At 45.5% G+C, this 15,962-nt stretch overlaps 1 protein-coding gene across 3 annotated transcripts; it reads right to left on the bottom strand.

Moving 5' to 3' along the window:
• Positions 1 to 451: 451 nt before the first annotated feature.
• LOC110487170 (zinc finger protein 664) lies at positions 452 to 15,868 on the bottom strand. Of its 3 annotated transcripts, none has more exons than XM_036942246.1 (7): positions 15,841 to 15,868; positions 13,580 to 13,664; positions 12,696 to 13,220; positions 11,092 to 11,181; positions 5,077 to 5,141; positions 3,865 to 4,063; positions 452 to 2,882 (listed from the first exon to the last, which is right to left on the bottom strand). In XM_036942246.1, exons 3-7 carry the CDS (start codon positions 13,093 to 13,095, stop codon positions 2,341 to 2,343), a joined length of 1,296 nt encoding a protein of 431 aa, XP_036798141.1. In that variant the 5' UTR covers positions 13,096 to 13,220; positions 13,580 to 13,664; positions 15,841 to 15,868; the 3' UTR covers positions 452 to 2,340. The 3 variants fall into 3 exon arrangements, with proteins under 3 accessions (XP_036798141.1, XP_036798139.1, XP_036798140.1); XM_036942244.1 differs by lacking the exon at positions 15,841 to 15,868 and adding an exon at positions 14,602 to 15,026 and having other exon boundaries at positions 13,580 to 13,724; XM_036942245.1 differs by lacking the exon at positions 15,841 to 15,868 and adding an exon at positions 14,602 to 15,025.
• Between the last annotated feature and the right edge of the window lie 94 nt (positions 15,869 to 15,962).

Genomic DNA, 15,962 nt, shown 5'->3' with positions numbered 1-15,962 from the left:
CTCCTTGTGGCGGGCCGGGCGCCTGCAGACTGACTCCTTGTGGCGGGCCGGGCGCCTGCAGGCCGACTCCTTGTGGCGGGCCGGGCGCCTGCAGACTGACTCCTTGTGGCGGGCCGGGCGCCTGTAGGCTGACTTCGGTCATCAGTTGAACTTTGTTTCCTGTGACACATTGGTGCAGCTGGCTTCCGGGTGTGAAGAAGCGCAGCTTGGCGACCTTCGCCTCTCCCGAGCCCTTCGCCTCTCTACACCCATTCTCTCAATTCCCCATAACATGAATACCTCCGATAGCAGGTCACTCAGACTTACCAGATGATAAACTATTCCAAGACAGACAGAGAATCTGAGCATCCTATAATTCTAACAGGTTGTACGTCCTCCGCCCACTGGAGGACAACTATTATCACCCACAGTTCAACTGAGTGTACTGACAGTTCCCCTGCTGTAATTATAGTAAACACTTCAGTATAGCCCTGTTACATTGCCCTGACAGTTCCCCTGCTGTAATCATAGTAAACACTTCAGTATAGCCCTGTTACATTGCCCTGACAGTTCCCCTGCTGTAATCATAGTAAACACTTCAGTATAGCCCTGTTACATTGCCCTGACAGTTCCCCTGCTGTAATCATAGTAAACACTTCAGTATGGCCCTGTTACATTGCCCTGACAGTTCCCCTGCTGTAATCATAGTAAACACTTCAGTATAGCCCTGTTACATTGCCCTGACAGTTCCCCTGCTGTAGTCATAGTAAACACTTCAGTATAGCCCTGTTACATTGCCCTGACAGTTCCCCTGCTGTAATCATAGTAAACACTTCAGTATGGCCCTGTTACATTGCCCTGACAGTTCCCCTGCTGTAATCATAGTAAACACTTCAGTATGGCCCTGTTACATTGCCCTGACAGTTCCCCTGCTGTAATCATAGTAAACACTTCAGTATAGCCCTGTTACATTGCCCTGACAGTTCCCCTGCTGTAATCATAGTAAACACTTCAGTATAGCCCTGTTACATTGCCCTGACAGTTCCCCTGCTGTAATCATAGTAAACACTTCAGTATAGCCCTGTTACATTGCCCTGACAGTTCCCCTGCTGTAATCATAGTAAACACTTCAGTATGGCCCTGTTACATTGCCCTGACAGTTCCCCTGCTGTAATCATAGTAAACACTTCAGTATAGCCCTGTTACATTGCCCTGACAGTTCCCCTGCTGTAATCATAGTAAACACTTCAGTATAGCCCTGTTACATTGCCCTGACAGTTCCCCTGCTGTAATCATAGTAAACACTTCAGTATAGCCCTGTTACATTGCCCTGTAAAAGCCCCATGTTTACCAGGGCCGTCTTCAAGCATAGCAAATAAAACCCTTATTCTTCATATCCATCAGCTTGGCTCAGTAGTGTGAAAAGAGTTGGAATAAAATGGTACAGAAAACAGAAACTTGTTTTTTATTTTTTAAATAGATTTAAAAAGTTAGGTAGGTTTTTGTAACCTATTTATTAAAATCACCATGACACACCTTTGTTTACGATCCTATAGCGGCGTAATGAACTGAATGACAGCATGGACTGAGCCACAGCTCTCTCTCTCTCTCTCTCTCTGTGATCCAAATGTCCTGCGACTGCACATTATTTGGGATGTTATCCAATATAGAACACAATTATTACATCAACATTCTTTTTTTTTTTTTTTAAACAATCATTTCAACTGGGTTCCTCACACAGGATGTGGTGGACAGAGAACAAGCGTTGTTCCACGATTCCAATTTAGAACACCGTCTAGCGGCCATCTTTTGGGGTTCACTTTCTCTGGTTCAAGTTCAGTAACAAACTGAACAGCGCTGATTATTTCATCTCTCCATCAGAACTGGGTGCTTTTCTTCAAGTGGAATGTAGAGCCACGTCCATTGTAATAGTTCTAACCGAGTCTATCGTTCTTCATCATTAGGTTAATAGTTGTGTTTGTCCACCCTACTAACAAAACACCCATTAGTTCTACTGTCAACACTTACTGATAAAGCCTCCCCATTCTTTCCCCCAAACGGAGTAGGGTGAAGTTGCCCCTAGACGCTGGTCACTTTTGCATCTCCCCCACTAATGGTTAAGGTTAGGATTCAGGCAGGGGAACTTCACCCAGCGTCTCTCCCCTCCCCAGCAGCCCGTGTCCTGCATCAGAATTCTGTGAATCATTTAGGTGGATTCTAGAACCATGTCTATTCCAATGGAGTGTATTGTTCTCCTGTCTGATGACGATCAACGTGTATCATTGTTGTTGTCCAGCCGGCTAACATCCCCTATAGGAACACTAAGCTTATCACGTCTTATGTTCAAAGCCTCGTGGTCATTCACTCCGTCTCCTCTCCTGTATCAGCGTGCGTCCTGTCTCTGTGGTGTGTCCGTTGGTGAGCCCGTAGCTTCTGACAGCGGCCGTATCTCTTCCCACAGTAGTCACAGCTGTACGGCCTCTCCCCTGTGTGAACTCTGTGGTGGATCCGGAGGTCTGACGCTCTAGAGAACCCTCTCCCACAGACCAGACACAGGTGAGGCTTCTCTCCACTGTGAGACTGCTGGTGCTCCCTCAGATGTCCTGATTGGGTGAAACTCTTCCCGCACACAGGGCAAGAGTAGGGCTTCTCTCCCGTGTGTGTGAGGAGATGTCGTCTCATGGCTCCCAGGTGAGCGAACTTCTTGCCACAGTCGGGGCAGGGGTACGGCTTCTCTCCCGTGTGGATTCTCATGTGGATCTGTAGTACCGAGAGCTTGTAGCACTCTCTGCCACACACTGAGCAGCAGTGAGACGTCTTAGTTTTGTGACTCTCCTGGGGTTCAGGATGTCCTGATGTGGCGGGACTCGCTTTGCTGTCTAAGCCACAGTTAGGGCTCTCTCCTGTGTGAATAACAGAGTGGGTTAGGTATTGAGGCGAGCAAGTCGACATTCATTCACAGTCAGTATCCCAAATGGTACCTTATCCTCTATCAAGGGCATCCACTTTGTCCAGGACACTGGTCAACAAGTAGTGCACTTCCTAGGAGATGGGGTGAACAGAACCCCAGTCAACTAAAGAACAGAGTTCTGCCTCTACTTACTATGTTGAACAGAATCCCAGTCAACTAAAGAACAGAGTTCTGCCTCCACTTACTATGTTGAACAGAACCCCAGTCAACTAAAGAACAGACAGTGTTCTACCTCCACTTACTATGTTGAACAGAATCCCAGTCAACTAAAGAACAGTCAGAGTTCTGCCTCCACTTACTATGTTGAACAGAATCCCAGTCAACTAAAGAACAGTCAGCGTTCTACCTCCACTTACTATGTTGAACAGAACCCCAGTCAACTAAAGAACAGTCAGAGTTCTGCCTCCACTTACTATGTTGAACAGAACCCCAGTCAACTAAAGAACAGTCAGCGTTCTACCTCCACTTACTATGTTGAACAGAACCCCAGTCAACTAAAGAACAGTCAGTGTTCTACCTCCACTTACTATGTTGAACAGAACCCCAGTCAACTAAAGAACAGTCAGTGTTCTACCTCCACTTACTATGTTGAACAGAACCCCAGTCAACTAAAGAACAGTCAGAGTTCTGCCTCCACTTACTATGTTGAACAGAACCCCAGTCAACTAAAGAACAGAGTTCTGCCTCCACTTACTATGTTGAACAGAATCCCAGTCAACTAAAGAACAGAGTTCAGCCTCCACTTACTATGTTGAACAGAACCCCAGTCAACTAAAGAACAGTCAGAGTTCTGCCTCCACTTACTATGTTGAACAGAACCCCAGTCAACTAAAGAACAGTCAGAGTTCTGCCTCCACTTACTATGTTGAACAGAACCCCAGTCAACTAAAGAACAGAGTTCTGCCTCCACTTACTATGTTGAACAGAACCCCAGTCAAATTCTTCTCCTTCAGAATTGATGAAACCACCAACTTCCTCCTCCTCTTTCACTTCCTCCTTCTCCTCTTCTACAATATGAATGTTCATCCCAGGTGTCTGAGTGATGTGCTCCTCATGTCTTGGATCGGGACCCTGGGACTCTATAGCTTTGGTGCTGGATTGGTCACCGGGATCCTACAATGAAAACACAACATCATCATTAACCATGTCAGAACTCTATTTATAAACACAAGACCTGACAGCTTTACATGAGGTTCAAGGCCTGACAGCTTTACATGAGGTTCAAGGCCTGACAGCTTTACATTAGGTTCAAGGCCTGAAAGCTTTACATGAGGTTCAAGGCCTGAAAGCTTTACATGAGGTTCAAGACCTGAAAGCTTTACATGAGGTTCAAGACCTGACAGCTTTACATGAGGTTCAAGGCCTGAAAGCTTTACATTAGGTTCAAGGCCTGACAGCTTTACATGAGGTTCAAGGCCTGACAGCTTTACATGAGGTTCAAGGCCTGACAGCTTTACATTAGGTTCAAGGCCTGAAAGCTTTACATTAGGTTCAAGGCCTGACAGCTTTACATGAGGTTCAAGGCCTGACAGCTTTACATGAGGTTCAAGGCCTGACAGCTTTACATTAGGTTCAAGACCTGACAGCTTTACATGAGGTTCAAGGCCTGACAGCTTTACATGAGGTTCAAGGCCTGACAGCTTTACATTAGGTTCAAGACCTGACAGCTTTACATGAGGTTCAAGGCCTGACAGCTTTACATTAGGTTCAAGGCCTGAAAGCTTTACATTTTAGGTTCAAGACCTGACAGCTTTACATGAGGTTCAAGGCCTGACAGCTTTACATTAGGTTCAAGACCTGACAGCTTTACATGAGGTTCAAGACCTGACAGCTTTACATGAGGTTCAAGACCTGACAGCTTTACATGAGGTTCAAGACCTGACAGCTTTACATGAGGTTCAAGGCCTGACAGCTTTACATTAGGTTCAAGGCCTGACAGCTTTACATTAGGTTCAAGACCTGACAGCTTTACATTAGGTTCAAGGCCTGACAGCTTTACATGAGGTTCAAGGCCTGACAGCTTTACATTAGGTTCAAGGCCTGACAGCTTTACATGAGGTTCCATGTGCGGCCTTTAAAATAAATACATTTAATCTCAGAAAATGTTGGTCATTATTGTCTCCCACCTTGTTGATGTGTGATGTAGGGGGACTTCCTCCTTCACTACCAGAGTCATGGACAGGACTCTCACCTGTAGAGAGAGGTTGGTATTATGGGTTATAATGAGACTACCAGGACTCCTGTAGAGATAGGTTGGTATTATGGGTTATAATGAGACTACCAGGACTCTCTCCTGTAGAGAGAGGTTGGTATTATGGGTTATAATGAGACTACCAGGACTCCTGTAGAGAGAGGTTGGTATTATGGGTTATAATGAGACTACCAGGACTCTCCTGTAGAGAGAGGTTGGTATTATGGGTTATAATGAGACTACCAGGACCCCTGTAGAGAGAGGTTGGTATTATGGGTTATAATGAGACTACCAGGACTCCTGTAGAGATAGGTTGGTATTATGGGTTATAATGAGACTACCAGGACTCCTGTAGAGATAGGTTGGTATTATGGGTTATAATGAGACTACCAGGACTCTCTCCTGTAGAGATAGGTTGGTATTATGGGTTATAATGAGACTACCAGGACTCCTGTAGAGATAGGTTGGTATTATGGGTTATAATGAGACTACCAGGACCCCTGTAGAGATAGGTTGGTATTATGGGTTATAATGAGACTACCAGGACTCTCTCCTGTAGAGATAGGTTGGTATTATGGGTTATAATGAGACTACCAGGACTCCTGTAGAGATAGGTTGGTATTATGGGTTATAATGAGACTACCAGGACTCTCTCCTGTAGAGAGAGGTTGGTATTATGGGTTATAATGAGACTACCAGGACTCTCCTGTAGAGAGAGGTTGGTATTATGGGTTATAATGAGACTACCAGGACTCTCTCCTGTAGAGAGAGGTTGGTATTATGGGTTATAATGAGACTACCAGGACTCTCTCCTGTAGAGAGAGGTTGGTATTATGGGTTATAATGAGACTACCAGGACTCTCTCCTGTAGAGAGAGGTTGGTATTATGGGTTATAATGAGACTACCAGGACTCTCTCCTGTAGAGAGAGGTTGGTATTATGGGTTATAATGAGACTACCAGGACTCTCTCCTGTAGAGAGAGGTTGGTATTATGGGTTATAATGAGACTACCAGGACTCTCTCCTGTAGAGATAGGTTGGTATTATGGGTTATAATGAGACTACCAGGACTCTCTCCTGTAGAGAGAGGTTGGTATTATGGGTTATAATGAGACTACCAGGACTCTCTCCTGTAGAGATAGGTTGGTATTATGGGTTATAATGAGACTACCAGAGCCATGGACAGGACTCTCTCCTGTAGAGATAGGTTGGTATTATGGGTTATAATGAGAATACCAGAGCCATGGACAGGACTCTCTCCTGTAGAGAGAGGTTGGTATTATGGGTTATAATGAGACTACCAGAGCCATGGACAGGACTCTCTCCTGTAGAGAGAGGTTGGTATTATGGGTTATAATGAGACTACCAGGTCTCTCTCCTGTAGAGATAGGTTGGTATTATGGGTTATAATGAGACTACCAGGTCTCTCTCCTGTAGAGATAGGTTGGTATTATGGGTTATAATGAGACTACCAGAGCCATGGACAGGACTCTCTCCTGTAGAGAGAGGTTGGTATTATGGGTTATAATGAGACTACCAGGACTCTCTCCTGTAGAGATAGGTTGGTATTATGGGTTATAACCATTTTGTTGCTTCTCGGCTTCCTGCTAAAACTGTTGTTGTTTTACTTGTATTAACCATTTAATCAAAACTTTGCATTTAACAGATTTACCGACGTCTTAGTTTTGTCCTCACTATTTTTTTTTTTTCATTCAACTTTTTCACCCGGATGCTTTATCTGGACGTGGTTCTACAGGACCTCCACCAGCCGAAGCTCAGTAGTAACATTAACATGATGCTTTATCTGGACGTGGTTCTACAGGACCTCCACCAGCCGAAGCTCAGTAGTAACATTAACATGATGCTTTATCTGGACGTGGTTCTACAGGACCTCCACCAGCCGAAGCTCAGTAGTAACATTAACATGATGCTTTCTCTGGACGTGGTTCTACAGGACCTCCACCAGCCGAAGCTCAGTAGTAACATTAACATGATGCTTTCTCTGGACGTGGTTCTACAGGACCTCCACCAGCCGAAGCTCAGTAGTAACATTAACATGATGCTTTCTCTGGACGTGGTTCTACAGGACCTCCACCAGCCGAAGCTCAGTAGTAACATTAACATGATGCTTTCTCTGGACGTGGTTCTACAGGACCTCCACCAGCCGAAGCTCAGTAGTAACATTAACATGATGCTTTCTCTGGACGTGGTTCTACAGGACCTCCACCAGCCGAAGCTCAGTAGTAACATTAACATGATGCCTTCTAATTGCAGTCGCTGTACTCATAATATACAGGACAACGATCGCCTTATGGTGAGGATAGCTGTACTACAAGCCCATCTTCAGATGCCATCGTTAGGCAAGGGTAATTTCAGTGTAGGAAAGGATGAAACAGCGTCTGTGCCATCAGTAAGTACAGATAGTAGTATAAATCCCCTCGCACAGTCCCCGCAGCCGGACAACTTTCCCTTGGCTTCTGGAAGGAAATGCTGTAGGAATGCTCAACCGGTGACGCCCATTCAACCGGTTCTCCCCATTAAGCAACCGGTCGGAGTCAGAGGCCGAGCCTTCTCTGGTCCCTCCTCCCGTTACGGGATCGGGGACACCAAAGCTTCCTCCCACCATTAGCTCTGACAAATTGAAAACCCTAGTCATTGGCGACTCCATTACCCGCAGTATTAGACTTAAAACGAACCATCCAGCGATCATACACTGTTTACCAGGGGGCAGGGCTACCGACGTTAAGGCTAATCTGAAGATGGTGCTGGCTAAGGCCAAAACTGGTGAGTGTAGAGAGGATAGGGATGTTGTTATCCACGTCGGCACCAACGATGTTAGGATGAAACAGTCAGAGGTCACCAAGCGCATCATAGCTTCAGCGTGTAAATCAGCTAGAAAGATGTGTCGGCATCGAGTAATTGTCTCTGGCCCCCTCCCAGTTAGGGGGAGTGATGAGCGCTACAGCAGTCTCACATCTCAATTGCTGGTTGAAAACTGTTTTCTGCCCTTCCCAAAAGATAGAATTTGTAGATAATTGGCCCTCTTTCTGGGACTCACCCACAAACAGGAACAAGCCTGGACTGCTGAGGAGTGACGGACTCCATCCTAGCTGGAGGGGTGCTCTCATCTTATCTACCAACATAAACAGGGCTCTAACTCCTCTAGCTCCACAATGAGATAGGGTGCAGGCCAGGCAGCAGGCTGTCAGCCAGCCTGCCAGCTTAGTGGAGTCTGCCACTAGCAGAGTCAGTGTAGTCAGGTCAGCTATCCCCATTGAGACCGTGTCTGTGCCTCGATCTAGGTTGGGCAAAACTAAACATGGCGGTGTTCTCCTTAACAATCTCACTAGGATAAAGACCTCCTCCATTCCTGTCATTATTGAAAGAGATTGTGATAATACGTCACAACTCAAAACAGGACTTAATGTTAGATCCCTCACTTCCAAGGCAGTTATAGTCAATTAACTAATCACTGATAATAATCTTGATGTGATTGGTGTAACAGTATAACTTTAGTCCGTCCCCTCGCCCATACCCGGGCTCGAACCAGGGACCCTCAACAACAGTCACCCACGAAGCATCGTTACCCATCGCTCCACAAAAGCCGCGGTCCTTGCAGAGCAAAGGGAAACCACTACTTCAAGGTCTCAGAGCGAGTGACGTCACCGATTGAAACGCTATTTAGCGCGCACCACCGCTAACTAGCTAGCCGTTTCACATCTGTTACACTGGCATGACTGAAACATGGCTTAAGCCTGATGAATTTACTGAGTTAAATGAGGCCCTTTCTTCAGGTTACCCTAGTGACCATATCCCCCGCGCATCCCGCAAAGGCGGAGGTGTTGCTAACATTTGACAGCAAATTTAAAATTTTTTTTTTTTTTTAAAGCAGTTTCTTCTTTTGAGCTTGTAGTCATGAAATCTATGCAGCCTACCCAAGCACTTTTTATAGCTACTGTTTACAGGCCTCCTGGGCCGTATCCAGCGTTCCTATCGGAGCTTGTAGTCATGAAATCTATGCAGCCTACCCAAGCACGTTTATAGCTACTGTTTACAGGCCTCCTGGGCCGTATCCAGCGTTCCTCACTGAGTTCCTATCGGACCTTGTAGTCATGGCAGATAATATTCACATTTTTGGTGACTTCAATATTCACATGGAGAAGTCCACAGACCCAATCCAAAAGGCTTTCGGAGCCATCATCGACATCATGTCCAGCATGTCTCTGGAACTAGGCATTGACACAGTCATACTCTGGATCTAGTTTCGTCCCGTGGAATAAATATTGTGGAACATAATCCTGGACTATCGGACCACCATTTTATTATGTTTGTAATCGCAACAAATAATCTGCTCAGACCCCAACCAAGGATCATCAAAAGCTGTGCTCTCAATTCTCGGACAACCCAAAGATTCCTAGATGCACTTCCAGACTCCCTCCACCTACCCAAGGACATCAGAGTACAAAAAAAACCTAACCAGGTATCTACATTTAACTTTGCATAATACCCTAGAAGGCCTCTAAAAACAAAAAACATTTGTCACAAGAAATTAACTCCCTGGTATACAGAAAATAACCAAGCCCTGAAGCAAGCTTCCAGAAAATTAGAAAGGAAATGGCGCCACACCAAACTGGAAGTCTTCCGACTAGCTTGGAAAGACAGTAGCGTGCGGTATCGAAGAGCCCTCGATTAGCTGCTCGATCAGTCTACTTTTCCAACCTGATTGACGAGAATAAAGACAATCCAAAGTGTATGTTTGATACTGTTGCAAAGCTAACTAAAAAGCAGCATTCACCCAGACAGGATGGCCTTCACTTCAGCAGTGATCATTTCAGGAACTTCTTTGACGAAAATACCATGATCATTAGAAAGCACATTACAGACTCCTCTTTGAATCTGCATATTTCTCTAAAACTCAGTTGTCCTGAGTCTGAACAGAACTGTCAGGACCTCGGATCAAGGGAGACACTAGAGTTGATTTAATCCTGTATCGCTCGTAAATATTCCCGAAAAAGGTTAGGGTCTCTAAACCTTCCAGTTGCCTACTAAACTCTATTCCAACTAAACTACTGAAAGAGCTGCTTCCTGTGCTTGGCCCTCCTATGTTGAACATGATAAACGGCTCCCTATCCACCGGATATGGACCAAACCTACTAAAAGTGGCAGTAATAAAACCTCTCCTGAAAAAGCCAAATCTTGACCCAGAAAATATAAAAAAACGAATCGGCCTATATCGAATCTCCCATTCCTCTCAAAATTGTTGAACTGCCTTCCTGAACACAAATAATGTATATGAAACGCTTCAGTCTGGGTTTTAGACCCCATCATAGCACTGAGACTGCACTCGTGAAGGTGGTAAATGACATTTTAATGGCGTCAGACCGAGGCTCTGCATCTGTCTTCGTGCTCCTAGACCTTAGCGCTGCTTTTGATACCATCGATCACCACATTCTTTTGGAGAGATTGGAAACCCAAATTGGTCTACACGGACAAGTTCTGGCCTGGTTTAGATCTTATCTGTCGGAAAGATATCAGTTTGTCTCTGTAGATGGTTTGTCCTCTGACAAATCAACTGTAAATTTCGGTGTTCCTCAAGGTTTCGTTTTAGGACCACTATTGTTTTCACTATGTATTTTTACCTCCTGGAGATGTCATTCGAAAACATAATGTTAACTCTCACTGGTTGGTATTTTTGGTTATAATGAGACTACCAGAGCCAAGGACAGGACACTCTCCTGTGGAGATAGGTTGGTATTGCGGACTCTCCTGTGGAGATAATTTGCGAGTTAAATAATTGGGTTGGTAAATAAGCCAACAAGGTTGTGTCCAAAATGGCACCCTATTCCCCACAGGGCTCTGGTCAAAATAAGTGCACTATAAAGGCAATAGGGTGTCAATTGGAACACACAACCAATAAAACTGATTGTGTCACCATTCTGTCTCTACTTACTGAGATCAGGGAAACTCCAGCCAACTTCCTCTCCTTCAGCATTGATGAAACCACCAACCTCTTCCTCTTCTTCCTCCTCCTTCACTTTCACTGGCAGGCAGAGAGAAAGACAAAGCATCCGTCTGTTAATTTATGACACAGCTATTGATGTACAGGCATCTTTAGTCTAAATGTAGAACTAATCATCATCAGGTCAGGAAAACCTCCTGGGCCAGTTGCCCAGACACAGAATGTGCCTAGTGCCGGACTAACAAGCATTCTCAATGGGCCTAGTGCTAGACTAACAAGCATTCTCAATGGGCCTAGTGCCGGACTAACAAGCATTCTCAATGGGCCTAGTGCCGGACTAACAAGCATTCTCAATGGGCCTAGTGCCGGACTAACAAGCATTCTCAATGGGCCTAGTGCCGGACTAACAAGCATTCTCAATGGGCCTAGTGCCGGACTAACAAGCATTCTCAATGGGCCTAGTGCCGGACTAACAAGCATTCTCAATGGGCCTAGTGCCGGACTAACAAGCATTCTCAATGGGCCTAGTGCCGGACTAACAAGCATTCTCAATGGGCCTAGTGCCGGACTAACAAGCATTCTCAATGGGCCTAGTGCCGGACTAACAAGCATTCTCAATGGGCCTAGTGCCGGACTAACAAGCATTCTCAATGGGCCTAGTGCCGGACTAACAAGCATTCTCAATGGGCCTAGTGCCGGACTAACAAGAATTCTCAATGGGCCTAGTGCTGGACTAACAAACATTCTCAATGGGCCTAGTGCTGGACTAACAAGCATTCTCAATGGGCCTAGTGCCGGACTAACAAGCATTCTCAATGGGCCTAGTGCTGGACTAACAAGCATTCTCAATGGGCCTAGTGCTGGACTAACAAGCATTCTCACTGGTCCTAGTGCCGGACTAACAAGCATTCTCAATGGTCCTAGTGCCGGACTAACAAGCATTCTCACTGGTCCTAGTGCTGGACTAACAAGCATTCTCAATGGGCCTAGTGCCAGACTAACAAGCATTCTCAATGGGCCTAGTGCCAGACTAACAAGCATTCTCAATGGAGATTCTCCATGAAAAGATCTTCTTAGTCCAAGTCTTGTCTCACTCTGTTCGGGACACCCCCAGTCCTTTATGCATTGTTTATTATTATTATTTATTTTAACCCCTTTTTCTCCCCAATTTTGTGGTATCCAATTGTTGTAGTAGCTACTATCCTGTCTCATTGCTACAACTCTCGTACGGGCTCGGGAGAGACGAAGGCTGAATGTCATGCGTCCTCCGATACACAACCCAACCATGCCGCACTGCTTCTTAACACAGCGCGCATCCAACCCGGAAGCCAGCCGCACCAATGTGTCGGAGGCTACACCGTGCACCTGGCAACCTTGGTTAGCGAGCACTGCGCCCGGCCCGCCGCAGGAGTCGCTGGTGCGCGATGAGACAAGGACATCCCTACCGACCAAGCCCTCCCTAACCCGGACGACGCTAGGCCAATTGTGCGTCGCCCCACGGACCTCCCGGTCGCGGCCGGTTACGACAGAGCCTGGGCGCAAACCCAGGGACTCTGATGCATTGTTTATAATTAATAAATGATCTCCCAACTCACCCTGGATAGTAGCTGCCATCTCCCTGTCACTTTTACCACCACCTCCTGTCCTCTGGTGAGTCAGCTTGTGAGCCCGGAGATTCTTTGACCTGATGTAGCTCTTGCCACACTCTGCACAGCGGTAGGGCCTTTCTCCCGTGTGAACTCTGTGGTGGATCTTCAGATCTTCTGCTCTGATATACTGTTTCAGACAGATCAGACAGTGGTGCTTCTCTCCGGAGTGAGACTGTTGGTGCTCTTTCAGATGTCCTGATTGGGTGAAACTCTTCCCACACACAGAGCAGGAGTAAGGCTTCTCTCCCGTGTGTGTGAGGTGGTGTCGTCTCATGGCTCCCAGGTGAGCAAACTTCTTGCCACAGTCGGGGCAGGGGTACGGCTTCTCTCCCGTGTGGATTCTCATGTGGATCTGCAGGATGGATAACTTTTGGCAGTGTCTTCCACACACTGGACAGGCGTGAAATGTCTTGGGTTTCTGCTGATTCTCCTGGTGTTGTTTAGCTGCTCCTGGTGGAGGTTGTCTCTCTCCTGTGTGAATGATCGTACTAATGCGTTATAACATTAGTTTTATTGGTGGAAATACATGAATTCAACACATCTGGGTTAGATCAGCGTTTCTCAATCCTGGTCCCAGGGACCCAAATGGTTGCACATTTTTGTTTTTTTTGCCCTAGCACTAAAACACCTGATTCAAATCAAGGGTTGTTGATGAGTTGAAAGTGTGTGAGTGGTAGGGCAAAAACTCAAATGTGCACTCCTTTGGGTCCCCAGGACCAGGATTGAAAATCACTGAGTTAGATGAACGTAAATCATTCAACGATAAGTCATTTTCTATTCTATCCCAAAAAAATTCCAATTCAAAAACATTCCGAACTATTCCAACTTACTAAAAAGAGAATCCCAGTCAACTTCTAGCAGCTCGGGGCCCTGCAGTGTTCTCTGGTTCCTGTGGTTCCTGACAGGAACTGGTGACTGTGTGGGTTTAGGTGGAGTGGGACAGGAGTCAGACAGGCTGGATCTGCCGTCACCGTCCTACAAATGTTTACATTACGTTTCAGTCATTTAACAGACACTCAAATCCAGAGCGATTTACAGGAGCAATTAGGGTTAAGTGCCTTGCTCCGAGGGCACATCAACAGATTCGCCAAGTCGGCTAGGGGATTCCAAGTGGCTCCCGAGTGGCGCAGCGGTCTCAGGCACTACAGACACCCTGGTTCGAATCCAGGCTGTATCACAACCAGCTGTGATTGGGAGTACCACAGGGCGGCGCACAATTGTCCCAGCGTCGTCTGGGTTGGGCCGGTGTAGGCTGTCATTCTAAATAAGAATTTGTTCTTTAACTGACTTGCCTAGTTAAATAAAAAAATAATAAATACAATTCAAACTAGTGACTGTCCCAATGCTTGTAACTGCTAGGCGATCTGCCACAGATACAATGATGGAACAGAGGGATGTCTGACGTTAACTACAATGTATTATATTATACTACTACGACCATGAGTTTTACCCTGACAATGTATCCTTCATAAATGGCTATATAGTACAATACTTCAGTCCTATGGACCCTGGTCAAAAGCAGTGCACTATATAGGGAATCGGGTGCCACTTGGACCAGGCCAATACGATCTGATCCGGAAACAAGGCCCAGAGTGTTCCTGGCCAGGTCACGTGGTCTTTAGTCAGGGATAAATCTGCGGCCTATATTATGAATCTGACAGACCGCTAAAGATTGCATTTACTACCATGACCTACTGTAGTGGAATATAACGATCATTAGATGGAGCAATAACACAGGGATCGACTGACCGCTTGCTTTTTATTCCACAATAACTAGCCACTAACATTTGGTATGACAACAAACCAGCTAGCTACCTAGCGAACGTTTGTTACTAGATGTGCGCTTTCTCACCTCATCCATTGTGAATCGACCCAACAGTTCTTCTGTAGACTTTTGTGGTTTGGAGAAATTTCCACCGAAACAAACTGTCACCTCAGAACGGGGGGTCGGAACAGTTGTCGTGGAAACTATTTGACAGCTAACTTGTTAGCTAAACAAGCTAAATTACCAAAAGTTGTTTTGTGCCTCCTCGCGTCTAGCTCGTTAGAGTTACAATGTTTTTTTTTTACATAATGTCTATGCTAATCACAACCGTATCAGAAATGGCATATGGACATATTTTTATCAGTCGTATTTTGAAGTGAAGTAGCTAGCTAACTAGCGCCTGCATCCACCTACTTCCGGGTTATTCTTCTTCGGTCAGTGAGCAGCTCCTGGCGCTCTACCGCCACGTGTTGGAGGGGAAAGGCAGTAAACAGGAGGGAGATGGAGGGGAAAGGCAGTAAACAGGAGGGAGATGGAGGGGAAAGGCAGTAAACAAGAGGGAGAGGGGCAACTGCCTGGTAAACTGCCATAGACCCTAGTGACATTAATTACAATATCATTGATTCGTTAATTTTGGGAAAGGAGCAGGTTTTTAATGGGTATTTATTCAATCGTGACATGGATTGTGCATAGACGTCAGTGAGTGGTATTGCATGTGTTGGCTACCACCAAAACTTGGACAAATACAAATATGATCAAATGTGAAGGAATTTAACATATTTGAATGATTGAGATGTATACAAAAAATAACAGAATAATTGCATAATCTCTTCAGTCAGGTTCTCCAAACAACTAACGTAAACTCGTACATCGACTTGGTCCGTACAATTGCCCTTATTTTAGCGCCCCCCAAACGTAATACTTCCAGATCAACTGTAATGTCAATACCATTGTAAAGCACACTTTCTCCCCTTTCCAACAGAATCAATTGCATGACCTAAACACTGCCCGTTTCTGCATAATTCAAACAGGCAATGGTCTGGTCTTTTTAAAAATGGTGGGTGGAGAAGCGAAACTAATAGGTGGTGAGAAAGAGAGATGTGTGGGAAAATTGCTTCTTTTCACTCGATCTGTCCAACTTATCGACTCTAAAATGTAAATAAAACACTATAAAGAGTTTATATAATGTTTCATTACATACCAATTTGAAGGTTTGTGTCGAATTTGAATCGGGTTTTTAGAGCGGTGCTAAAGTGATCTTAGAAATAAACAGTGGCTTTGAGAAGGATGACGCAAAAAAAAAAATGACTAGGTATTCCCCCTTACCCCGTCACTGTCCGTTTCTTGTTTTTAAAGGACGAGAGTAGTGCTACACCTGGTGGAGAGAGATTGTAAGACAGAAATAGTTGCTTTATGCGTGCTGTACGTTACGACATGACACGTCTAGA

The sequence above is a fragment of the Oncorhynchus mykiss genome, chromosome 13 (assembly GCF_013265735.2).
Source record: "Oncorhynchus mykiss isolate Arlee chromosome 13, USDA_OmykA_1.1, whole genome shotgun sequence".
Classification (NCBI taxonomy): domain Eukaryota; kingdom Metazoa; phylum Chordata; class Actinopteri; order Salmoniformes; family Salmonidae; genus Oncorhynchus; species Oncorhynchus mykiss.
The sequence above is the reverse complement of the archived record's forward strand: the minus strand, read 5'-3'. Positions and strand labels throughout refer to the sequence as shown.

Coding starts and splice junctions, on each gene's coding strand:
- LOC110487170 (XM_036942244.1), bottom strand. Junction 11,182..12,695: donor GATGGCAGCTACTATCCAGG/GTGAGTTGGGAG, acceptor TCTGCCTGCCAG/TGAAAGTGAAGGAGGAGGAA. Junction 5,142..11,091: donor CTGGAGTTTCCCTGATCTCA/GTAAGTAGAGAC, acceptor CTCTCTCTACAG/GTGAGAGTCCTGTCCATGAC.